Source organism: Podarcis filfolensis (assembly GCF_964270895.1).
Source record: "Podarcis filfolensis genome assembly, chromosome: 6".
Lineage (NCBI taxonomy): Eukaryota > Metazoa > Chordata > Lepidosauria > Squamata > Lacertidae > Podarcis > Podarcis filfolensis.
In genome coordinates, this window is record NC_139609.1 from 88,839,878 (window position 1) to 88,866,528 (window position 26,651).

The 26,651-nt window shown below is 43.1% G+C and overlaps 1 protein-coding gene across 3 annotated transcripts in view; it reads right to left on the bottom strand.

Moving 5' to 3' along the window:
• Positions 1-498: 498 nt before the first annotated feature.
• The window catches only part of TAF4 (TATA-box binding protein associated factor 4), a 76,095-nt gene continuing 49,942 nt past the window's right edge, over positions 499-26,651 (bottom strand). For all 3 annotated transcript variants that reach the window (XM_083618430.1, XM_083618431.1, XM_083618432.1), the window contains 9 exons: positions 24,624-24,866; positions 22,407-22,554; positions 21,893-22,007; positions 17,757-17,926; positions 16,183-16,313; positions 14,041-14,166; positions 11,441-11,497; positions 11,163-11,282; positions 499-2,279 (listed from right to left, as the gene is read on the bottom strand). In XM_083618430.1, coding sequence (XP_083474556.1) covers positions 2,112-2,279; positions 11,163-11,282; positions 11,441-11,497; positions 14,041-14,166; positions 16,183-16,313; positions 17,757-17,926; positions 21,893-22,007; positions 22,407-22,554; positions 24,624-24,866 — 1,278 coding nt within the window. In that variant the 3' untranslated portion in view covers positions 499-2,111. The remainder of the gene's footprint in view (positions 2,280-11,162; positions 11,283-11,440; positions 11,498-14,040; positions 14,167-16,182; positions 16,314-17,756; positions 17,927-21,892; positions 22,008-22,406; positions 22,555-24,623; positions 24,867-26,651) is intronic.

Genomic DNA, 26,651 nt, shown 5'->3' on the forward strand with positions numbered 1-26,651 from the left:
AAGGCAGTACAGCAAATACTGCACGCTCCGATGACATCTGAATTGGACTTTTGTAAATGTGCTCTAAAATTCAGAAACTTCAACTGGAAATGCAGTCTACAGATTACAGGCTGGAGTTGAGAAAGACTGATATAGGGACTTGAACCCAGTTTTCCTTCTCCCAAATCCAGTATTCTAACCACTATACCACAGTAGCTGAATCTTAGACGCAGAACTGATTAGGCAAAGTACATATTTGCAGGTTTATATAACTAGCATAATTTATTCCAAGTGCAGAAGCCGAGTTTCCTTGGCATACAGTTTGTAATTTTATTTCAGGCACTGATCACCCTGATGAATTGTTATCTTCCCAACACTGCTTAAAACCAAGAGAGGTTATTTCTTCGAATGTTTTTTTTTTTTAAGGGGAGGGGGGTAGCAGTGTAGGGACAGGATGGGGAGAAATTAAATAAATCCAGAAACAGAAGTATTTTTATAGAGCAAAAATACATACACAGATACAGATAAATTTGTTTTTAATAAAGGAGTTAATTTTCTTTCAATCCTATATAAAACAATAGCAATTAAAAACTTCATTTCTGAAAGTAAAATATTTACATATGAACAAGGAACTGTGCAAAATTTACATGAAAATAAAATGGAAAGACAGGATTTTTATTCCCTAAAAGACGAAATAAAAAGGTGTAACAGTTTGTAGGGTGTTTGATAAAAATACTGATCAGCATTCAGTTTACACACAAAAAGAGTTAAGGTGCAATCCACCGGAAACGCTTCTTGCACAAGACTCCGCTGAAACCCAATGCCAGTTCATGTCGCAGAGCTCCCTTCGTTTCAACAGGATTTGCGCAAAAAGTGTTCACAGTGGCCCCTGCCCTTAAAATCTAACATGAGAGTTCACACAAAGAAAGCCGACATATTTACAGTCATAAAAGTACTATCAATAGACAATTTAATACAATAACCTCTGAAAATATAAAGAACCAATTAGTATATTTGTAATAAAAAAATAGGTACAAAGAGGGGAATTTTGCTCTGGACGTCTTTAAAGTAAGCCCATAGCTTGCATACAGTCTTTTAGCAAAATAATTATAGTTTACATAGCCATTTTTTTTTAATGTTATGTGCCAAAAATTATGTACATTTACTGACAAAATACACCAACCATTTTTCAACACTTGATTTCACACTGAGAAACTGTCTTTTTTGATGATTCCTCTCAACTTTGATTTTTATTTAATCTAAGCTTTCACTTTCGCTAAAAAACACAGTGCAAGTAAAATATATTTATGCTGAAAAGGTTTTTTCTTTTTTTCCTTTTTCCTTTTTTTGTTTTAAACTTTACAGCTTTACAAACTATAGCAAATAAAATGCATTTCTTTTTTTTCTTTTTCTATTTTTACAGATGCTGATACAACATTCAGAAGTAACCCTCCTTTGTGGGCCTTCAGAGTGGGGGGTTGCCTCTAATAAGCGATAATAACAAGATTAAAAGAATTGAGGTTACGCTTAAAATTAAGTGTAATCTAGGATCTGAACAATTTTGGGCAGGAAAAGATAAATATTTATTAAAAATCAGTTCGCTTTGCTAACTGACTCCATTTAAAAGCTAAAATAAAATGAGGTCATCTGCTGTAGACATATACCTATATAATCGATCTCGTTAAGTAAAACTGAACTAAAATGCACAATTAATGATGAAATTGCTACAGGATCTGACACAGAGTAGCTGGTTATTTGCTAAACGGTTCCATCAGTCTCTATAATATGGCTTGTTTGGCAAGAAGGCCACTCAATCAAAGAGATGAGTTAAACTTTAAATTGTCCTCTTATCGACTCCTCAGGCCTTTGCAAGTCTCCTTACTGTCAAAGAAAGGGATCTCTCTCTTACACCAAAGAGTTTATAATAAATGGGACTAGAAAACGGTTCCTTGTAAAGAGGTGGTTGTCTCAGAGTGGTGGTGGTGGTGATGGTTTGTTGATGGGGTGGGTGTTTTTTTTTAAACAGTATCCCATATGCTCGTTACAAAAAGGCGTAATCTGCAAATATATATAAAAAAAAGTGTCCCCAGGTGTCTTCTCCGCCAAAAATACCTTGATGTTCTCCACTTTTTTTACTTAAGGAATGCTTTGTATAGCAATAGTGAATGGCTTGTCTCTCGCTCATTTTCTAAACATAATATGAGGTCCCTGAGGTTCACCCGCGTTATCCTTTGCCGTGTAAACTGCCTGGCTGTTCCGACTCCAGAGCTGCCTGGCACTGCCACACTCGTGCTGGATCCCTGAAAACAGAAAGAAGAGAAGTTAGTTTATTTTCCAAGCCCTCAGAGAAGCATTGGAGGCGGCGGCGGCAGAAGCTGTGTGGAATACAGTGTGTGTGTGAACAGGGCAATGGGTTAGTTCTCTGAGCTAGCAGTGTAGCTGAATAACCTAGACAGCATCTTAAAAAGCAGAGACATCACCTTGCCAACAAAGGTCCGTATAGTTAAAGCTATGGTTTTCCCAGTAGTGATGTATGGAAGTGAGAGCTGGACCATAAAGAAGGCTGATCGCCGAAGAATTGATGCTTTTGAATTGTGGTGCTGGAGGAGACTCTTGAGAGTCCCATGGACTGCAAGAAGATCAAACCTATCCATTCTGAAGGAAATCAGCCCTGAGTGCTCACTGGAAGGACAGATCCTGAAGCTGAGCCTCCAATACTTTGGCCACCTCATGAGAAGAGAAGACTCCCTGGAAAAGACCCTGATGTTGGGAAAGATGGAGGGCACAAGGAGAAGGGGAAGACAGAGGACAAAATGGTTGGACAGTGTTCTCGAAGCTACCAGCATGAGTTTGACCAAACTGTGGGAGGCAGTGGAAGACAGGAGTGCCTGGCGTGCTGTGGTCCATGGGGTCACGAAGAGTCAGACACGACTAAACAACAACAACAACAATCTCTTAGAAAGTTCCCTCTATGTCAGGAATGGGAAGCTTAAATGGCCTCAGCCCTATATATTCGAAGGAGCATCTCCACCCCAATAGTTCAGCCCATACCCTGAGGTCCAAGTTCCGAGAGCCTTCTGGCAATTCCCTCACTAAGAGAAGTGAAGTTACAATGAACCAGGCAGAGGGCCCTCTTAGGATGATGACGACGATGATGATGATGATAATTTATTTATTATTTATACCCCGCCCATCTGGCGGGTTTCCCCAGCCACTCTGAGTGGCTCCAAACAGAATATATATATAAAAAGCAACAAAACATCAAACATTAAAAACTTCCCGAAACAGGGCTGCCTTCAGACGTTTTCTAAAAGTCAGAGCTGAACGATGGGGGTGGAGACGCTCCTTCAGGTATACTGGGCTGAGGCTGTTTACGGCTTTAAAGGTCAGCATCACACTTTGAATTGTGCTCAGAAACACACAGGCACACAGGTAGTTGTGCCTGCCCTGTGGAATGCCCTCCCATCAGATGTCAAGGAAATAAACAATCCTTGCCTTTTAGAAGACACCTGAAAGAAGGACTGGATAGGGGAGTTTTTAACTCATAGAACTCTAGCCCAATGGTTGCCATTAATTTGATTCTGAATTGATTTTAGAATGAATTGATTTTAGAATGTATTTCAATTAATTGATTGTGGTTTTATGTAAACTGTGTTACTTTTACTGTTGTTAGCCGCTCTGAGCCCGGCTTCGGCTGGGGAGGGCAGGATATAAATTAAAAAAAAATATTATTATTCACGTTTGATGTTTTACTGTGTTTAATTTGTTGGAAGCCACCCAGAGTGGCTGGAGCAACTCAGTCAGATGAGTGGCTTATAAATATGTTGTTGTTGTTAGCTATTATAGCTAGTTCTTCCCACCTACAGTTCCTGTTTGCTGCCTCTTATGCAAATGCCTTCTAGGTTCCTTGCCATTTCTGCAGCCCCCTTTCAGTAAAGTAGCTTTCATTTCTTATCCTGACAACAACCCAGTAAAGTGATTAGACCGCAGGACTCTCTGCATGACTTTTATGGTAATACAAATGACTTGGCTCAAGGCTCTCTAAATGGACAGGTTTCAGCTTAGCCCTACCTAAAACAAACAACACTTTATAAACTATTACACCAGACTGGCTCCAGGGTGCGTGAGCATCCATCAACATTTTAGAAGACCTATGAACTTTTATCCCACCTTGCGTAGTGGTCAATTTGATTGTTTGTTTGTTTTGCTGGAGTAATTTCTACCCTGAACTTTGTGTATCAAGAGATATATGCAAGGTGGCTGGTAACAATAAAAAGAGTGATGCGAAATAATTAAAACCATTAAAACAGAAATAAAGTGGGGAATAGAGACAGCAGGTAAAAGGCTAATGCAATTTTGCAGAACGCTAAAGACATGAACAGCACAGATTAAATACCTGCTGGCATAGAACTGAGCCATTCTTAGAATGATGCTAGTCTGCCGTAGCATCAGCGGACCAACATCTGTTTCATAAGTCATTATAAAGACACACTCATGGGGGCAGCATTATCCAGGGGACATCTGTCCCCAGACACCCAAAGCATCATGGGAACACGGAATCCACACAGGAGTCGGAGGAAAACTAAGGCACATTCTGTGATTTTCGATCCTCTGGGGTGTCTTTTTAACCAGCACTGAACATTCATTTTTGTAGTATTATGTACAAGGTAAATGAGGCCACATAACAATTTCCAGGTCTTCAGGGAATGGAGTCCTGCAACTACTGGATGATTCCCCGCCACCCCGATAGTGATGTTATCGCCCAGCAAAGGCCTACCTATGAGTGCATCTATAGCACTTAGAATCATAGAATTGTAGAGTTGGAAGAGACCCAATGGTCATCTAGTCCAGGCATAGGCAAACTCGGTCCTCCAGATGTTTTGGGACTACAACTCCCATCATCCCTGACCGCTGGTCCTGTTAGCTAGGGATGATGGGAGATGTAGTCCCAAAACATCTGGAGGGCCGAGTTTGCCTATGCCTGATCTAGTCCAACCCCCTACAATGCAGGAACCTCAGCTAAAGCATCCATGAGAGGTGGTCAATTCAATCTCTGCTTAGAAACCTCCAAGGAAGGAGGTCTTTGAAGAGAACAGAAGATATCTGGCTCGCTGCAAGAGTCTCAGCTTTCTGCTTCCAAAGAGGTCAGGCCTATATTCAAGCTGGGGCTGATGAGAGTTGTAGTCCAAAATATCTCAAGGGTACCAGGATGGCGAAGGCTGGCCTAAGCAAACGCCAAAAGGGAGTGGCGGGCCCAAGATTTGCAAATCTTACAGTGGCAGTAATAATAATAATAATAATAATAATTTATTATTTGTACCCCACCCATCTGGCTGGGTTTCCCCAGCCACTCTGGGCGGCTTCCACAGAAACCAAAAATACACTAAAATATCACACATTAAAAACTGCCCTGAACAGGGCTGCCTTAAGATGTCTTCTGAATGTCAGGTAGTTGTTTATCGCTTAGACATCTGATGGGAGGGCGTAAAAAGCTGAGTGCCCGAGTCAGTTAAGGGTCAGAAACTGGGGAGCTCTGGTTATCGCTATCACTGGCATTATAAACTGAATGTATTGATGTGGCAAGACACTGAACCTGTGCTGTAAGATATCAGCCCATTCAAAGCCAATGCAAATGTGCTTGTAAAAGCCACAAAGTGTGAGGCAAGCTTGAGGCACAAGCGTATGTTTGGGGAAGGTGCAAAAAAATCCCCTCAGTCCCTGGTCTCCACCCACATCTCAGCTTCTATACATCCCCGGAAGCCAACCGGACACTTTCAACCAGCCTAGGTAGTTTACAGCCAGCTTCAGTGATATGAAAAACTATTCAAACAGTTGGTGCCCCATGTTTACAGCCTTTTATGAGCACAGCCCTTCCGGCTAAGAGCATGACCATTTTGCAAATACCGTACTTTTCCGTGTATAAGACAAGCTTTTTTACTGTAAAATAATGTTCAAAATCAGGGCTCGTCTTATACATGGGTAGTGCAAAGAGGGGGACGGGCGATTGGTTGCAGCCGTGAGCAGAAGGTTGACAGCGGCGACTGGGTGGGTGATTGGTAGCTGCGGCAAGGGCAGCTTTGGATTGGCTACTGCTGCGTCCATTGGGTTGGTGATTGGTGGCTGCGGCAACGGCTGCTGTGGATTGGCTTATGCTGCGGCAATTGTGCGTGCGCTTGCTGGCTGCTGGTGGCGAGCAAGCAGATGCTTTTTGGCTTTTGTGATGCATGGGGGCGTCTTATACACAAAAAAAGACAGTAAATGTCAGGCAGGAGCAATTGCTCCAACCCACAATAAACATGATTATTGATGACTGAGGGTGAATTTGTTTAACAGTATTTAGCAAAAGCTCCATATTTTTTAAAAAGTGGGGGGAAAGGAACAGCAGGCACTATAATGGCATTTTTGGAAGTCATATGCTACTTCACTTCTGATATTGTGTTGTTGCTGTAGTTGTTGTTGTTATTATTTATTGAATTTGCCTACCGCCCTTCATCCGCAGATTAAGACTACAGAAGCAGCACATAGCTTTTGTTTCGTAAAATAATTACTAAAAGGCAAGTCAACTTAACAAACACAAAGAATAGGAGTGAGTTATCGCATCGGAAGAGACAGGAGGTTTTGCAGCATCTCCTCATTGTCTTGGAATGCATGTGGAGAGGCAGTAATGAGCTGAGACCAGCAGGTGGCATATACAGACCAGAGAATTTGTCTCTGCTCTGATTTTTCTATATTAAAAAGAAGAAAAAGAACCAAGGGAGATATACCACCTGGAAAGACTGCTAATTGGTGTACAAGTTGAAGTTGCACTTTGCACAAACTGAGCAGCTGCAGTTTAGTACTATTTGCCTTAGCAGGGTCATATTTGAGAAAAATACTGGGATATTTTTTTTTAGTGCACAGTGGTACTGTCCTTCCACTCTTTGACCTTCTTGATTCTCAGCCCTTCCTTTCCTGATACACTGTAGGGACAGGGACAGTTCATTCACCACTCCAGCCCCCAGGATCACGATCCATCTGCCCCCTCCTCCTTCAATGTGCAGCCTCGTCTAACAGTGTGACCAAAGGCTCACATACCTCAAATCTATCCCTGCCAAATTCTTCACTCCAAGCCCCTTGCTTTAGACAGGACCACCCCCTTCCAGAAAGCAACGTGCTTAAAAGTAGAAACGAAGCCCAAAAGGCTTGAGAAACATTGCATATATCGGCCCAAATGCCGACTAAAGGGCTGCCTCCTCATGTATGAGCTAAAACTATGCAGAAGGAGCATCCTGTTTGACAGCTCCTCTCAATAACTCTAGGGAGTGTGCGGTGAAGAGAGGCAGAGAGAAGGAATAGCGCAAGAACCTCTTAGTCACTCGTGGGGTCAAACTGGGTCATGGCCAAGAATGCCATGAGGTATATTATGCGAGCCTTTAAGCTAATCAGGCAATCTTGTCACAATATATTTTTAAGCTTCCCAGAAATGCTCAAACAGCTGAATTTGCACAGTTAGAGCAACAAATTAATTTGTCCAGGTAAAACCTGGGTTTTTGACATTATCTCGGATATTGAACATCATATCCACAAGCTAATTGTGCAATTACATTTTCTTGGCTTCCCCCCCTCCCCTTTCCCTTTTTTTGCTTTGCTTACAGGTGACTTATTAAGGTCCGACATTCCTTGGATTATCAGCACGCTAGTCTGATCGGAACCAGTTTTGGTAATACTGCTTTAACTGCAAGAAAAACGCCCCTACCATGTGTGCATGCACCAAGAGAGAGACAAGGGGAGCTCAGTTTAAAAATGTCAACTGCAGCAGCAGCAGCTGCACAGCTGCGAGTCAATTAGATCCAAAGCAGCTGGTTCTTAATTAAGCAAACAAAAGCTTCGATTTAGGACATTTGGCTATCCAGTAACAGATTAAACTAAGGTAACTAAATTGATCACAGTTTGCTGATATGCAAACAAGAATTTCTAATGAATGAAAAGCAGATTCCATATACTGACAGGCATATGAAGTGAAATGTTCATGTGTACTGTGGTACCTCCGGTTATGAACTTAATTTGCTCTGGAGGTCCGTTTTTAAGCCGAAACCGCTTGTAACATGAGGCGCGCTTCTGTTAATAGCGCCTCCCGCTGCTGCCGGCGTGCCACTTCCGCTCGCATCCCTGGGCAAAGTTCGCAACCGGGAGCATCTACTTCCGGGTTAGCGGAGCTCGTGACCCGAAGCGTTCGCAAGGAGGACGTTACGTAACACGAGGTTCTACTGTATGCCTGAAGGTTTGTGTGTGTGTGATCCTAATAGCCCGCGTAGTATTTTAAATCTACCTTAGATAAATACAGTGGTACCTCAGGTTACATACACTTCAGGTTACAGACTCCGCTAACCCAGAAATAGTACCTCGGGTTAAGAACTTTGCTTCAGGATGAGAACAGAAATCGTGCTCCGGCGGCGCGGCAGCAGCAGGAGGCCCCATTAGCTAAAGTGGTGCTTCAGGTTAAGAACAGTTTCAGGTTAAGAACGGACCTCCGGAATGAATTAAGTACTTAACCCGAGGTACCACTGTATGTAGGAACTAAATCAAACTGCTTTCAGGTCCAGGGTCCAAAGGCACCCTCCAGAAATCTCTGGCTGGCCTTTGAGACTCTTCCTAAGCCACGCTCCCTCCCCCAGACAATCCTGCTCCAGGTCCTTGGCTGCTTTTGCCTGGCTGGCACTGTGCTAAGACTCTTGCTTGCCTGAATGGAGAGATGTGTGAACATTAACCTCCCATTTATACTGTACCGAAGAAAGAAAGCTTCACACCCATTGCTCCACCCATTTTTGCCCCTGGCACCACCCACCACTGGAACGTGGCATGGAGCAGCTGGACACAGACTTCCAAAATGACGCAATGGGCATGTTGAAGTCCTTCTCTTTAATGGTAGGCAGAAACCCTGATCCTGAACGAACTAAAAAAGAAGATCACTTCTGCACCTCTAATCAGGGAGTAGGTGCTATTGCTCAATAAAAACTAAACATTCTTCTTTACCCAGGCCTTTGGCAATTAAAGAATCTATGGTCTGTTAAATGTATATGGGGAGGCAGTTATGATTGTTTTATTAATATGCTGTGTATTCTGTTTTTTATTATGCTGCATAAATTATGCTCTTAATGTTTTGCACTGCCCTGGGATCTCTGGATAAAGGGTGGTATATAAATTGTAATAATAATAATAATAATAATAATAATAATAATAATAATAATTCTGACTGATTGGGTTTGAGAGCAAGTTTACTGGTAAGGTTTGGAAGTAAGTTGTTTTAGACTCCGATCCTAAAATGACTTAATTAGGGAGCAAGCCCAACTGAACACAGCTTACTTCTAAATTTGCTCAGCACACCTAATGGACTTAGACACAATGAATGCTATTTTGGATCACTGCTCCAAGTTTGAGTAATGATAATTTTATAGCATTCCCTATTTTTCCACATCTTTCTACGTGCTACTACTGCTGAGAACGCAACTTAAGTTTTTTAAATTAAGTAAGCTTTGAGCTTGATTTAACTCAATTCCCTTCTCCCCAGACTTCACAGACACAGTCCCATGGAATTCACTGCAGTGCCCTTTTAGATATGGGGGTTTGGACTCAAATGGATTTATAAAACCTATGTAAATGCTTTTCAGATTTATAAAAGCTATGTAAGATTTATAAAATATTTACTAGTAACAATATAAACACACGCCAGAGAAACTTGCAGCTTCTAGAAAAGGGGAATTTTGCAGAGATATTTCTAGATAAGTTTATCAGCTTCTGCACTGTCATTTTGTACCTTCATCCAGGGCCAGTCCTACTGTCAAGAAAAGTGAGACTACTCCTACCTCAAGCAGCTGATTTTGGGCAACAATTTAGTTAATTCATTGCTGTTGTATATTTTACTGCAGGGAGGGGAAAGAGCTGCTTATGGGATTTTCTACCCCATGTGCCAAAATAAATGTTGTTGGCCTTTGGGGTAAAGGTAAAGGTAAAGGGACCCCTGACCATTAGGTCCAGTCGCGGACAACTCTGGGGTTGAGGCGCTCATCTCGCTTTATTGGCTGAGAGGGCTGGCGTGCAGCTTCCGGGTCATGAGGCCAGAATGACTAAGCCGCTTCTGGTGAAACCAGAGAGAAGTGCATGGAAACGCCATTTACCTTCCTGCCGGAGTGGTACCTATTTATCTACTTGCCCTTTGACGTGCTTTCGAACTGCTAGGTTGGCAGGAGCAGGGACCAAGCAACGGGAGCTCACCCCGTCTACTACTGTCTACTCCTGTGCAACTGCCGCTCTGCCCCAGGCAGGAATTCAACAGGTTCCACTAATACACACTACAGAACTAGAAGAGTGCATCTGCTCAATTTCTGCCTGTAATTAAAGCCTCTGTTAGAAGAGAAAATGGAAATTTGTTTCAATGAGTGTTATCCAAATTGCTATTCGCAGGAAAGCCTACAACATGAAAATCATTTTTGTCAAGAGCTATGCAGAAGATGATGAACTTCAAAGCCCATTTTCTTCCACTGCTGCTACAGCAATAAAGAAAACAAATTGGCAGAGATATCTGCTTTTATATTAATAAAGGTTTTCTGTGAGGCATCTGGAATCGCAGATCAGATATATTGAGGCTCCAACCCTTTGTTTAAGGGAACGACAACCATTATGAAGCATTCCAGAGGTTACATCTCACACACAAAATGCCAACTTTATATCCTGTTTCACATCAAGAAAGATTATTATTTTTTGCACATTCTGCACCACTAAGAAAAGACAGATGAAGAATCTGCTCCAACACATCTTGAAATTATCAGTCCAAAGACATTGAGATAAACTTAACAGTAAAGCCTCTTAAAATGTTATGCCTGTCAGAACTTACACAGTTGTAAGAAAGAACATGGCAGATGGGTTTAAAGAAATTTAAGATATATAACAAAAGGCACCCAAGGGTAATTAAAAGATGTGAGCAGTGGGGTAGGATACTGTACCCGCAATGAGACTTGCAACTTGCATAGGTAGTGCACGCTTTGTTAAACTTGGGGTGGCTAATTCTAACTCTTACACCCACAACAAGAAAATCTGTGTTGGGCAAGAGTGAAATGTGCTTCCAATTTCAGTTTAGTTTGAAGCTGTACCAGAGCTATCAGAAGTTTAGGATCCAATGATGTACAAACAGAGTTGTAGTCTTGTACCTCTGTCCCTGATCCAGAGCCCGGGGAATCCACTTTCCTCTTCTTTCTGGGTCCTATTGCAGCCAAGGCAGTCAAGTTGGCATCCCTCTGTCTCATTTGTGCTAGTTCCTGTTGCTGCATCTGTGTTTGGCAAAACAGAAAAAGTCACCGTTTTCCTCTGTGTCTTTACTCTCTCCTATGCTTGTTTTGGAACGCAGTCATTATTACGCAGGTGAAAATGTAACAAATGCAGCACTGAGATGATAAATACGACGGGCGGTTTGGGGAAAAAAACATACCTCCTTGGCTTTCTGTTTCAACCTAAGCTGCTCTGGGTCTTCTTGTCTAGATCGAGACTGTGTTGATGAAGAATTTCAAAGTGGCAGCAGGGAGAAGGAGAGGGGGAGACAAAGTAAGAAAAAAAGAGAATAAATCAGAGACATTTTTAAAATGTGTTCTTGGCTATAACATATGTTTTGTATTTTAACTATATTCCAAACATAGATTAATGAGTTATTAGTTATTGCATTTATCTTGCACTTAATCCTCCAAGGAGCTCAAGGTGGTATACATGGTCGTCGTCCCCCCCATTTAATCTCCACAACGACCCTGTGAGGTAGGTGAGAAAGCTGAGGATTATAGGCACTGACTGGCCCAGTTTCACCCAAAGAGCTTCATGGCCAAGTAGGGATTTGAACCCTGGTCTCCTAGCTCCTAGTCCAACACTAGCACATGCTCAGATTTTCAAATTTAAGATGATGAGCTACCACACTGGTGGCTGGGAGAGTGAGGAAGAAACAGACTGGGTCCAGCCAAATACCCAGGCACCCACCCCAAGCTCTGGCATAGTTCTATTTAAGAAAGAAAGGAGTCTGAATGGAGGGTTTTTCCCTTCCTCTTGATACTTCCTTGGTGATTTCTGGTGTCCGGATGACTTCAGATCCAATGAACCTAATATAGGTACAGTGGTGCCTCGCAAGACGAAATTAATTCGTTCCGCAAGTTTTTTCTTCTTGCGAGTTTTTCGTCTTGCGAAGCACGGTTTCCCATAGGAATGCATTGAAAATCAATTAATGCGTTCCTATGGAGACCGCCTTCAGACCAGGTCCGGGGACAGTCTGTCCCCGGACCTCTTCTGAAGGTTGGCGGGGGGGAGAAGGACTTTTCTCCCCGCCGCCAGCCTTCAGAACAGCCTTCTGAATGTTGGCGGTGGGGAGGAAAACCTTCCTCCCACTGCAAGCCTTCAGGACAGGTCCGGGAACAGAGGAGAAGGCGTGCTGCGCTTCCCCGCTGTCCCCGGAGATTTCCCTATGGGCTTTCGTCTTGCGAAGCAAGCCCATAGGGAAATTCGTCTTGCGAAGCCGCTAAAAAATCGGAAAACCCTTTCGTCTTGCGGGTTTTTCATTTAGCGAGGCATTCGTCTTGCAGGGCACCACTGTATTCTGATCTCCTAGCAAATTGTGGAGCTCAATGGGTCTCACGCTTTGGGTAGGAGACAGGCTGCTGGCCTCTCCTTTATACACAGCAATGAAGTCTAGCAGTTACTTATTTTTCACACTTGTCTCTTGGCTCTTCCGTGAAGGATCCGAGAGTGGCATACAGGGGGTTATCCGCTGAAGGAGCGTCTCCACCCCCATCGTTCAGCCTGGACACTGAGGTCCAGCTCCGATGGCCTTCTGGTGGTTCCCTCACTGTGAGAAGCCAGGTTACAGGGAAACAGGCAGAGGGCCTTCTCGGTAGTGGCGCCCACCCTGTAGAACACCCTCCCATCAGATGTCAAGGAAATAAACAACTAACTTTAAAAGACATCTGAAGGCAGCCGGGTTTAGGGAAGTTTTTAATGTTTGATGTTTTATCGTCTTTTTAGTATTCTGTTGGGAGCCGCCCAGAGTGGCTGGGGAAAATATTATTATTATTATTGATTATCCTCACAACCCTGTGGGCTGAGAAACATGCGTAAAATTTCCAGTTGTGCAATGGAACTTTCTCTTCCTCTGCAGGCCCTGCACACCCACAAAATCTGCTCCTGGGGGCTGCAGGACGATCTGGGGGGCAGCGCAGAGAAAGGAGAGGACAAGTTGCACAGTGCAAGTGGAACTCTACTAACGCAGTGCTGGGTATCACCCACTATGACTGGCCTAAAGTCACCCAGGGAGTTTTATGGCTCGGTCTGGATTCAAACCAAGCAGCAAAGCTCTCCCTGGATTTGCGCCTCCATAAGGAGAAAGCGGGAGGTTCCACGCTACCCCTTTTGTGCCTGGTTTTACAAAACGCATTTGCATAGGGCATTTTGCTTCTCTTTGTGCCATCATTGAGAGTGCAAAATGTTATTCGATTCAATCTCCCTGTTCAAGGGAGGACAAAGCGTTTTCCACTTCAGTTTCCGGGTTACAGTTCTAGGCTGGGATCCAAGGAGCCCACTTAGACCTGAGGAGGTATTCCCATCCACACCAGAACCCCCCAGCTGTTTTCACAGGATCGTAGAGTTGGAAGGGACCATGTCCAACCCCCTGCAATGCAGGAGGAATCTTTCTTGTAATATGGTGCTCGAATCCATGAACCTGAGATTAAGAGCCTCATGCTGTACCAGAGTGCTGCTGGGGGCGATTTCCAAAATTGCTGGGAGTGGCTTCTGGATGATGAAGGACACCGACACGCCCTCCCCACAAAAAGGTGGGGGGGCACTGTGTGGATGAAGCTCGACATACAGTCCTTTTGTGGTTCTGGACTAAAGACAGCATGCAAAAGAGCAGCATCACACTGTGTGGCATTTAGGGTTAGGAGAAGAGCCTCCCGTCTCATTTCACAGCCAGGAGAACAAAAGAACCGCGGCTCTTTCAACGTCAAATGCAACACTTGTCAATCTATTAGGGGTGAAAAACAACAACAAAGCACTTGCCTTTGCTGCGCGCATTAGAATTTCCCTTTCTTGTTCATCTTTCCGCTGTTTTTCTATTTGATCAAGTTGTTCAAAGAATTTGAGCTGCGCCCGAACATCACTTGCTTGTTCGTATCTTTCATCATCCTAAAAAATGTGTTGAAATGGTTTTCATTAGGAAAAAATGGGGGGGGGGTCACAAAGCTGCTCAATTGTACTGTACAGCTAAAAGAGAGAATACACACACACACACACACACACACATATTAAAGCTCAATATGTTCACTTAAGTCTTCTTCAAACAGCAAGTTAATCTTTAAACTCATACAGCTGGCTAAAAAAGTCTTGTTGTTTCGTTTTTTTAATTCAACAATCTTTTCTATGATCTCATCAGGGTCTATTAACATTCAAGTGATATTTTCAGCTTCCTTTTTCAAAAAGATTCTTTTCCCCTAAAAGCCCAGTTCTTTAGGTCATGGAAACCTGTCAAGTCAACTCAAGAATATCTGAAACTTATCCTTCTTTTAATATATTACACAATTTCATTTCCAGAGCTTGGTCTAAGGCGGAAAAAATAGGACAGCCAGTAGATCAGGCTAATGGTTCATCAGTTCCTCTATTTTGTGTCTGATAAGCATGTAAAGGCACAGAATATCAAGACAACCATTGCCTAATCTCCTGTCCAGTCCAGTGTTCAGCCAAATTAAGTTTAGAGATACTCTGATCATAAGTAAGTCCAATTTTGACCTTCTCTGCTAATAGCTTTTTACATTCGTATTTGACCTAAGTCAAGTCGGTCCTTTCCATGGAGTAATTCCAGCAGCAATGAGTTCCACTGTTCAGCATCATGTAGTATTGGGGGGGGCAGGGAATAGAGGGGAGGGCAGGGCTACAGGAGGCAATATTAACCAGGCAATTTTGGGTATAGAAATAAAGCAGTTTTAAAAATTGCCACCCCAAACAACACACCCATTCTATTCCCTCTTAGACTATAACAGCTCAGTTAATGAAGCTTTGAAAACAGCACCATGTGATACACCTGCAACTCAGGGAACTGTGAGAACTGGGGGGGGGGGGGAGCTGAAGGTAACACAGCTGCCAAAAGAACACCCATCAACGGGAGGTTTTACACAAAATCTGTCATTTGGCTGGCCAGTGAGAAAGAAATCCCTTAGAGATTCACTCCACCCAGAATGACAAACCATGGCTTTTCATTACGAGGTTGTGAGGCTTGTGTATTCCCTCCTATCCTTCTTGCTTCCTTTGTTTGTGAGGGGAGGAGATTAGAAGCCTCCACTTCTCATTTGCTATTTCAGCAGAATATATCAAACTATGGTTTGCCCTCAAGCCAGGATTAAACCAGGGTGTGTACATAAATATAAACTTTAGGAGGAAATTCAGAATCATCACCACCCTCTCCCAATTTTATCCACCCTGCACTGCCCTCTTCTTAATGCAGTGGATAAATATATCTGATTTGTCATCATACCTGACAGCACCTCGATTGATTTCATTTCAAAGTGCAAAAATTTGCCACAAAAAGGACCAAACGGGAGCTAAACCTAGCCAATGATTGCTTAAATCTGCCCATTTATTTATCTATTTAATGAAAGGCATGCAGACTTCAAAAGAAATTTAAGAATTTAACTTGATAGCAGGTTTCAATAACCCAAAGTAGCTTTTCCTTTTTTTTTCCCGTCCATGCAACAGTATTTTATGTCCCAAGAAGTAGCCCTGGCATAGTTATTAAAGAGGAAAAACATTCCTGTTGTTGCTTTATTCCCATAATGCTTCCATTGTCACAGCAAAGACCGTGTCTACAAGACACACTTGATTTCTTCAGGCCTGGATTGCTTTTGTTCACCACAATGAGGTTCTCTGCTGCTAGGAAGGCTGTTTAGGGAAGCTTTTAATGTGTGATGTATTATAGTATTTTAATATTTTTTTTGGAAGCCGTCCAGAGTGGCTGGGGAAGCCCAGCCAGATGGGCGGGGTATAAATAATAATAATAATAATAATAATAATAATAATAATAATAATAATTTATTACAAAAGCTGTAAATCACGGGCTAGAAACAGAATTCCTGGGATTGCGTCTGAGCTCATTAAACCAGAGCTCAAAAGAATACAAGTTGCCAAACCTTCTCACTGTCGACTATTTACCTTGTAAGACATATTCTTTTGCTGGGCGGTCTCCGATACCTTCTCAACCAGGTTTTGTAACCTTTGTTGCGTTGCGTGCGATACGTAGCTAACTACATCGGGGTGGATTTCCGTTATTCCATGCTTCTTACCTGTGTTTCCAACAAAAGCAAAGTAAGAAACCTAAGCAGCCATTGCCGATTCAGAGCCGAGTTCATGTAAAGAATCACAATACTTGGTTTCTTGTTGGTTGGCTTGCCACTGAATGTGTGAAACGACTCCACTGGAAAGCACTGAGCTTATGGTGATTCAAAAGTTCTACCCATGATGTCTGACCTGGGGTGACCCTTTCCTACCTACTTAACACCACCTGATACTGCAGCCCCCAAAGCGATGGCTATGCATGCACAAAAAGCCCCCCAAAACAATTCACATAATGTGACTTACAACCCAAGAGTCCCATGCAGCTGCTTTTCTCAAACAAAGCTCAGCAATTTACTACAGTACTTGGCACCAACACAGCTAATGTTTTTGGGTTTCCTAACCAAGTGGATTGTGCACCTATTGAAGTATGTGTACTACTTAACAGTGATATTAATTAGTTTCATTTCATTTCCTTTTATTTGCAATGGGCTTCATGAATCTCACTGTGCTGCTCTTTGGAAAAGAAGTGTGTGAAGAAGGACACTATGACCCTCATTTTAAAGATGGCAAATATCTAGCGACTGACCTAACCAAATATTATTTATTAGTATTATATTTATACCCCGCCTTTTTCCCTGACAGGACTCGAGGCAGCTTACAGATTTTTTTCAAAGGCTATGCAGCAATTTAATCCTAGATCTCCTAGGCCCAAGCCTACAACTCTAATCACTGCATTACAATCTATTTCTCCAAGTTTGAAAAGTTGTTTACAACAGGCAATAACTTTTGCTAGAAAGGGAAAGACGGAAGGAACACTTGGTAGCCTGCTATAGAAGCCTGATCATTATGCTTAGCTGATGATTGATACACAGCTATGACATAACATCTAATGGAAATGGTGTTGTGTGTGTGTGTGTGTGTGTGTGTGTGTGTGTACTTGTGTGCACAAATTCATTCTGCTTTGCTGCCTGCTAGGTGCAATTGTACTGTACAGGGCAAGTCACATTTTACAGCAGTAAAAAACATATTGATATCCTCCACAGGGAAGCTATACCCAATTTGGGTTCCTGATAGCTTGAAACAGGTTGTCCATGTTTTTTTAAAAAAGCAGGATGCTTGAAACACAGAAGCTACTTTTCCGGTGTGTAAAACATGGCAATAGTTTTTAAGCTACTATATAAAAAGAGTCTCCGAATCACTGTACCTAATGCAGATGGCTCTCAGTGGCCTTTAAAGATAGCACATAGACAACTGTTGCCTTTGTCCCATCCACCCCTCATTCTCTATCCACTTTTGCTTAATGGAATGAATCTGTGTGTCACATCTAAGCTGTGCTCAATATGGGCCGCCACTGCTGGACCAGTAACATCATCACGTGGAACCATAAAAGGATGGAGTCACTTCGCATCACCAATCGGGCCATTACGCTGCCGAGATTCACAGCAACTCACCTATTTCGAGTATCCTTCTTTGCAAAGGTGCCGGGAGAAGAAAGGTTTCGTCTTTACACGACCTTGTTAATGTGCCCACCAACTCAGAATTCGTGGCCAATATACGTGCGCTCTCTTCTGATAGATTAACTCCTGCCATCGATGCGACATCATTGATATCATCGTCATCCCTTCAGAAAGAGGGAACAGTAGATTCAAAATAAGTATTTTTTTTTTAATCTGGAAATTTCCAAAAATGCCAGGAATTTGCAAAACAGCGAACTGTATTCAATGAGCAGCTGAATAGATACTGGGAGGGCAGGGGCAGCAAAAACAAAGTGAAGGGCATTTTGCAAAACAATACGGAATTTAAATGTGATTGTATTGGCTCAAATCTGGATATTTTTTGAGACACTGCCACTTGGTGCAAGGCAACTCTGGCTCTCTCCCAATTTTATCACATTCCAGAGGGTCTTAAGCAGGCTTCCTCAAACTCGGCCCTCCAGATGTTTTGTAACTACAATTCCCATCATCCCTGACCTGCTAGCTAGGGATCATGGGAGTTGTAGGGCCAAAACATCTGGAGGGCCGAGTTTGAGGAAGCCGGGTCTTAAGAATGGAAGACTAGCTTGCTGGATCAGGCCAATGGTCTATCTAGTCCAGAATCCTGTTCTCACAGTGACCAACTAGATCCCTGTGGAAAACTAGCAAACAGGACTCAAGCACAGGAGCACTCTCCACATTGCGGCTTCCAGCACTCCCTCGACAAGTGTGAATGGCAATTGGACAGAATACTCGAGAAAGCCCCACTGCATGAAAGGAGATCTTCTTGGCTATCTCTGGATCCAACCCATACTAAAATATTGAGAGTATCAAAACTCAAAGGAAAGTAAACTGAATCCAACAAAACTACAGAACTTCACTGAAAGATGAAATGTGGACATTTCTTGACATTAAGAAAGACTGTTGTCGAAGGAAGAAACCTTAACAAATATGAATAATCAAAAGGCGTGGTTCGAATTTATGCAAATAAGGCATTAACGCGTCAGTAGATTTTCCCATTAATAAATTGGGGGGGCTGGGGGAGAATGAAAGACAATCCATAATAATGACAACAACAACGGGGGCCCTGTGTGCAATGCCTATTTGTGTGTTTGATAGTGTCTACAATCCACAAGTAACATGATTATAAATTTGATGAGAAAATACACACTTTAGGTTTTCAGCTAGGGGGTAACCTAATGTATCATTCTAAAATCCATACAGGAGCTACACCTTCAATAGGCCAAGTAAAATGTCACAAAACGTCCAAGTACTGCAGGAATCATCAGTCTAGATCTGCCATCATCAATTTGGACTACGACTCCCTTCAGTGCTGATGGGAGTTATGGCCTAAAATTATGGAGGGCAGCAATTTAGCAAAGGCTATGTTAGAAGGTAAGTGGTGGGTGGGAGAGAAAATCAGAGGGGCGGAGAGAGAGATTTGGCTGGTGGTAAAGCTGTGAGTTTGCATCTATGCAGGCAAACAGGCAAAAATGTGAAATCTGAACAGAGCCTTCCCTCACACTCCACTTTGAGACAAGGTATAGTATCAGCTTTATTAGCAGCTAACTATTTTCCCTCTCCCTTCTTTACCATCTAGCCCAATGAAGAATGCCGGACTTGCAAGCTTGCATGCTATTTTATAACAGTTTGGCCTAATAAAGGTATTGCCCTAAATGCAGAGATTTTGAATTTTTCTTCTTCCTATAAGCCAACAAGAATAGCATCACTTTTCCTCTAACGCATCCTGCTAGAGTAAAAGGAGTGAGTCATGGGTTACATGAATTATTGGGCTTCTAAAAAATAATTCACTGAAGAGCATCTATTGCTTTTTGCACACGGTTCATAATCTCTATTGTTTTGGGATCTGGCAACATGATTGTTACCACAAAGGCTGATCGCTGAAGAATTGATGCTTTTGAATTATGGTGCTGGAGGAGACTCTTGAGAGTCCTATGGACTGCAAAAAGATCAAACCTATCCATTCTGAAGGAAATCAACCCTGAGTGCTCACTGGAAGAACAGATCGTGAAGCTGAGGCTCCAATACTTTGGCCACCTCATGAGAAGAGAAGACTCCCTGGAAAAGACCCTGATGTTGGGAAAGATGGAGGGCACAAGGAGAAGGGGACAACAGAGGACGAGATGTTTGGATAGTGTTACAAAAGCGACCAACGTGAGTTTGACAAAACTCCAGGAGGCAGTGGAAGACAGGAGTGCCTGGCGTGCTCTGGTCCATGGGGACATGCAGAGTCGGACACAACTAATCAACTAAACAACAACAACCACAACCACAACATGAATGTTATGTGGACACTGACAGAAGGTGACAGAGCTCAGCATCCACAGGCTAGATTAGCCGTTCTCAAACTGTAGGGCAGAGGGAATGAGACAGTTGGAAGAAAGAACGGTATAACAGACTGGGGGTCAGGAATCAAGGAGGAAGAGATGGGGTGGTTCAGCTCATTGACTTCTCCTGGTCCAGCAGGGGGTGCTGTTGCCCAGCAACAAAATAAAATATAAAGGATATCCAGGTCAAGCCTAGCTTCTTGTATGCTGGTACTACTGCCCTTTCCTTCCCACAGGAAAGAAGAATAAGCAAGATGTGCTGTTCCCTGGTTCCAGCTGTGCATTTTATATCCAATGCATGTAAGTTGACCTTTTCATGGGAGACTTAAGATAGGGGCTCCTCTATTCCCTCTCATACTTAAGCCACCTGGTAGAAACTGAAGACCACTTCCATCACCCCTAATATCTGTGGGGAGGGAAAATTAGTGGTGTATTGAGATGGAGGAGTAAAAAAGAAGAATGCCTCCTTGGTTCCCCTCTCGCTTGGGGTTTCTTCTCTCTTTGTTGACTCTAAAATCAGGAAGGGCTTTCAGACCATTCCATCTCTCCTCCTCTTTTTTAAAAGGTATGTTGGCAGGATATGTTGCTCCCCCACCAGAGAATAGGTTCTTCCCAGGATTTCCCCCTTCGCTGCTGCCTCACAGAAGTGGGAGGAGATGTAAGAAAGGAGAAACCAAGAGGTCCTGATCCAGCATTCTTTGAACCCCTTTGCTCAAATTGACAGAGCCTAGTCCATCACAGTAGGCTGCCAGAAGGTGTCTACACATGAGGATCTCTGTGCTTTAACCTATCAAACATGGGGAGGCATATAGAGTATAGGTAGGCAAACTAAGGCCCGGGGACCCAATCGCCTTCTAAATCCGGACCACGGATGGTCCAGGAATTAGCATGTTTTTACATGAGTAGAATGTGTCCTTTTATTTAAAATGAATCTCTGGGTTATTTGTGGGGCCTGCCTGGTGTTTTCACATGAGTAGAATGTGTCCTTTTATTTAAAATGCATCTCTGGGTTAAAATATTTAAGGACAAAGTAGTACGATATGAATTTGCTGAGCTAATTGTTAAAGAGGGATACAAAAAAGGGAGGGGTGAGGAAGTCAGGAAAACAAGTTAATCAAAGATGAATAACTAGGAAAGAGTGATTTGTGTTTGCCTTATGTTATTTGTGGTGTGTTGATTGTCTTTTTCTTTTTTGTGAAAGATTGTATTGTTGTGTTTTGTATTTTTGTGTGTTTTTATTGTATTATGTCTGGTTGTATCTTTTTATTGTTAAACCTAATAAAATATTATTATTAAAAAAAAATGCATCTCTGGGTTATTTGTGGGCCATAGGAATTCTTTCATTTTTTCCCCCAAAATATAGTCCGGCCCCCCCACATGGTCTGAAGGACAGTGGACCAGCCCCCTGCTGAAAGAGTTTGCTGACCCCTGATATAGAGGGAAGCATTCAGAAGTTGCATAGGAGTCCGCCTGCCCAGATTCCAGAAAGATTTGAGAGACACTGGGCAGTATAATAAATACAGAAATGCAATTCAGCATGGAAGACAGAATGAGCCTACTATATTTGCTAATCCAGATAAGAAGATATTTAAAAGGTCAGTATTTATTCCCTGGGTGCTGCAAATCTGCAGCTACTGAGAAAGCAACATAAAGCATAAGCAAAACACACACACAAATACAAAGTATCTGTCGCAGGGACAGGTGTCATTTCCAGGATTCTACCCCCCTCCTGCAAATCTCTTTGCACTAATGCACAGGATTACTTACCTAAAAGAACCTCCCCCAGGTTCTTTGAGCTTGTTTTTTTGAGCAGCAGCTGCTTGAGTTGAAAGTGTAGAAAGAGCTTTGGTTCCAGGTAATACTGTCTGTTTTACCACAGGGACTGCAAGGAAAGGAAATCAAGAAAAATGCTCTGTAATTCAGAATCCACACAAACACACCAAAACCAGCAGAATGGTGCAAAGTCTTTACCTGAAGCAGAATTAAGAGGAGAGGGAGTTAAGCATAGCGTATGCATAGTCCTGCCCCATGACCTGATAAATCTGCTACCGGAGATGCTAGCTCAGAAAGAATGTATATTTCCTGTGCAGGTTTTCTGACTTTCAAGAATCCGATAAAAAAACTTCTATGTACCATAGAACTAGCATGTACCATTAAGAGGCCCTGTGACTGAAAACATTATTTTCCAAGTGCAATGTTATGACACAGCATCAGACGGCTGGTTTTTTAAATGAAAAAAAAAATCCCATTATAATAAATAACAAGAATGCTTCTCTCTTACCTGTCTGAAGTGGGTTTAGCTGAATTTGTTGAGGAGCAGTAAGCATAATACGGTTGTGCGGTGGCCGCAAGGCTACCATAGGGGTCTGTGTCAATGTCACCTGTGGTGGCCTGATCAACGTGCCTGGCTTTTGAGACTGCTGAATAACCTGAAAACATTTGAAGAGACATTCATTTCAATAAACCGGCTAAGAACAAGAAAGCCTAGGTGCACTTTTTTATAACATGAATACAAAGCTGGAAATGAATGAATTGCAGCTAAAATATTATGTATTTTTCACATGGCCTCATCCTTCCCCTGCCCACCCCCCTAATATTCTTAAGAGGGTCTCTTCTCCAGCCTTCAGATATTAGCTGGAAGCGGGGAGGCAGAAAAGGGTCCTTTCCTTCCACTCCGCAGTTTTAATCTGAAATCTTAGGCGCAGTACTGCATCCAGAACTCAGAAACTGCTCGTGCTAATTAAATTCCCTGTCGCAAAATGAGCCTAGAACAATAGGAGTTTCGAACACTGACCTTGAGCTCCTTGGAGGAAAAGGTGGCAGAGAAACGTAAGAAATGAATAAAAAATTTGAGAGTAGTTGCAGTTGACTAAGAATGCCAATTCAACTGACAGCTTTTGGAACCCTTTAACCAGGCTTTTTTTCAGCAGGATCTCACTGGTACTCAATCCCAGCACCTCTCAGGTGGGTGCCATTGCCATTATAAGAGAACATGGAAGACATTAATGGTAAGTTCTGGCACCTCTTCTTCTAGAAAAATAGCACTGCCTTTAACCATGCCGCTAGTCTCTCAAATTAAAGCAGGCCATATGTGAAAAGGGTATTTTCCACATCAACCTAATAGGGTCTAGAGATGCACGATAAAATATTTGTTTTATGCAGCCCTGGAATGGCCCCTTGTTTTATACAACCACTACAGCCCTGTCCAAAGTCTTTCAAGAATAAACACCATTCCATTTTTCGTGGGTGATGTTGCTCTGCCAGACTTTGGGATACAAGGTTGTCAGAAGCCTCTCCCCATTTAATGCATAATTTAGATACACCTTGTGGATCATGAGTGTATCTTGCCATAAAGCCCCATTCCCCTGCAGTACAGGAGCAGTGGGTTTAACAACAGCCCATCCTCACAGCTACAATTACAGGAAGAGAAACAGCTTAGTTATTCAAGTAACTAAGAGCAGGAATGCTGACAGGCAAGTGCGGGTAGTCAAATCCAATACAGGTTTGAATCATTAGACACTAGCAAAATCAAACTAAAGAAGACTGTCATTTACAGAACCTCTTTCGGAGAGGTTATCAATGCACGTACGCAACAGCTGCCTTGCCATTCATTTAGTGTGCTGTTTGGTCTCTTATCAGTAGCCAGCCTAATGCTCCTAGGAACCTTGCAATCATGGTTGAATGGATATGGCTATCCCCTACTGCTTGCCCCTAGCCTCTGGCAAATCATTTGTATGCTGATTCTGAACGCGCAAGTTTTAACTGTTGTAGTTCAAAGAACTTTTCTCCATGAACTTTTAAAAGCTACCTGGTGCTACTGGCTATCATGCAGAAATGAACCCAAGAAGTTGCTTTTGGCCTATGCGAAGCAGTACCTCCCTTTAATTTCTCCTGTACCTACTGCCAATAAAATCTTTGTTTTCAGAAAGGCTGCGATAGCAACAACATACAGCGATTGCTAGGGTAAGGATAGAAGTTGTGTCATGCAGCTCAGGGCCACTGCACAAAAGTTTGTAATATATCCTTGATAGAGCTTTTTCTTTATCAAGGAAAAGGAGTTATGGGTAAAGGGAATGTGAAGCAGAGAAACAGCTTTTTTGGGGGGGGGGCGGAGTGGAAATCACTGACTCTTTCTACATCTACAGCTTTTCCATTCTGAATTGCTCTCGCCCCTCCTCCCTCCACACCAAAGCTATTTTTCCCTGCAGCTGAAATCCAGCTGGGAGCAATTTGGAGCAGAAAAATGGGTAGGGAGAGGGTCAAGCATACATGCTTTACATGCCCACCTCCTGAATATGCTGTTCCTGAGATGATGGAAAAGGAGACCATTGACTACGGAGCAACACACATTTCTACCAACTGATAAACATGCACGAACTATCGACAAGATATCTGGTTTTACGTTCAGTTTATGCCCATTACTGACTGGTGTTAGGAAGGAAAGGATTCAGTTTTCTGGGAGGTAAAGTGTAGGATTGATTCATTTTGGTTTACACACCACCTGCGTGGGCTGCCCTTGTTTGCCAACCCCAACTTGCGTCGGCTGCGTTAGGCTGATGACGGGCTGCTGCAAGGTACTTGTGACGGTGGCAGGGGTCTTTCCTGCTGTACGCTGAACTGAGCCGCTCAGCATCACCGCTGTCAGGGCCGTCGTGGGCTGCGTCGTGGGCTGCTGCTGCTGGCTTTGCTGAATGAAAGCCGCCGAATCTGGAGTCAGCTGTCTCAAGGCAGGTAAGCTCCGCTACGGGAACAAAAGAGGAAGTGACGTCACACTGCTCTGTGTGTAAGCTAATGCTTACACACACACACACACCCCAAAAAAATTAGCATCAAGTTTCAGTTATCCCTAGAGGCATCGGAAATGTGCAGTAGTTTGTGGTGAGTGACACCCCTGTGTAGCATACTGTTAGACAAGGAACACAGTCAAGAATCAGAAGTTATCTCAAGCCTTGCTATCCAGAGATAAAAATCCCTATCAAACAAGGAATCTTAGGTTAATAATAATAATAATAATAATAATAATAATAATAATAATAATTTATTATTTATACCCCGCCCATCTGGCTGGGTCCCCCCAGCCACTCTGGGCGGCTTCCCAAAAAAACCTAAAAGACAATAACCTAATAAACATTAAAAGCTTCCCTAAACAGGGCTGCCTTTAGATGTCTTCTAAAAGTTTGGTAGTTATTTTTCCCTTTGACATCTGGTGGGAGGGCGTTCCACAGGGTGGGTGCCACTACCGAGAAGGCCCTCTGCCTGGTTTCCTGTAACTTGGCTTCTCGCAGCGAGGGAACCACCAGAAGGCCCTCGGCGCTGGACCTCAGTCAGGCAGAACACTGGAGGTGGAGACACTCCTTCAGGTATACTGGACCGAGGCCATTTAGGGCTTTAAAGGTCAGCACCAACACTTTGAATTGTGCTCGGAAACGTACTGGGAGCCAGTGTAGGTCTTTCAAGACCAGTGTTATATGGTCTCGGCGGCCGCTCCCAGTCACCAGTCTAGCTGCCGCATTCTGGATTAATTGTAGTTTCTGGGTCACCTTCAAAGGTAGCCCCACGTAGAGCGCATTCCAGTAGTCCAATCGAGAGATAACTAGAGCATGCACCAGTCTGGTGAGACAGTCCGCGGGCAGGTAGGGTCTCAGCCTGCGTACCAGATGGAGCTGATAAACAGCTGCCCTGGACACAGAATTGACCTGTGCCTCCATGGACAGCTGTGAGTCCAGAATGACTCCCAGGCTGCGCACCTGGTCATTCAGGGGCACAGTTACCCCATTCAGGACCAGGGAGTCTTCCACACCTGCCCGCCTCCTGTCCCCCAAAAACAGTACTTCTGTCTTGTCAGGATTCAACCTCAATCTTGTTAGCCGCCATCCATCCTCCAACCGCCTCCAGGCACTCCAGGTTGTATTTGTAACACTTACTTGTCCAAAGGAGACAAACTTTCTCTGTGGAACAGTAAACTCTATACTCCAGCCGAGCGAACAACCTGGCTACAATATTTCATAAGAGGGGCAAATCAATAGCCCAAAACTGTGCCGGCTTTGCCTTCCAATTCATTTCAATTACTGAATTGACCACAGTGATGCCCCCATTTGCAGGGACAAGTGGGGGTAATAGTACTGACCCATCTTGCAGAGTTGTTGTAAAGATGCCTGTGCAGCGTGAGAAGAGCTAAAGGTAAGTTACGAGTTGTGCGTACCTCTTAATACCCTGGGATGAAAATAGTACTTGGGAATCTGCCTCAAAGCAGGGGAAAGCCCATCCTTGAAGAGGAAATAAAATCTGCAGTCTGCAACTCTTGACTGCACAGGCTTGACAGGAATGCTCAAAGCACTGACGTCTGAGACAAGGAGGCCTCATGAGTGCAAGATCTGACATTTCTGTGCAGATCCCCTAAGACAGACTGGAAATACTGTGGATTTTACCACATTATCAGCAGGAACCAAACAAAAATGCAGAGTATACTGCATTATTATTATTATTATTATTATTATTATTATTATTATTATTATTTTATTTGTAC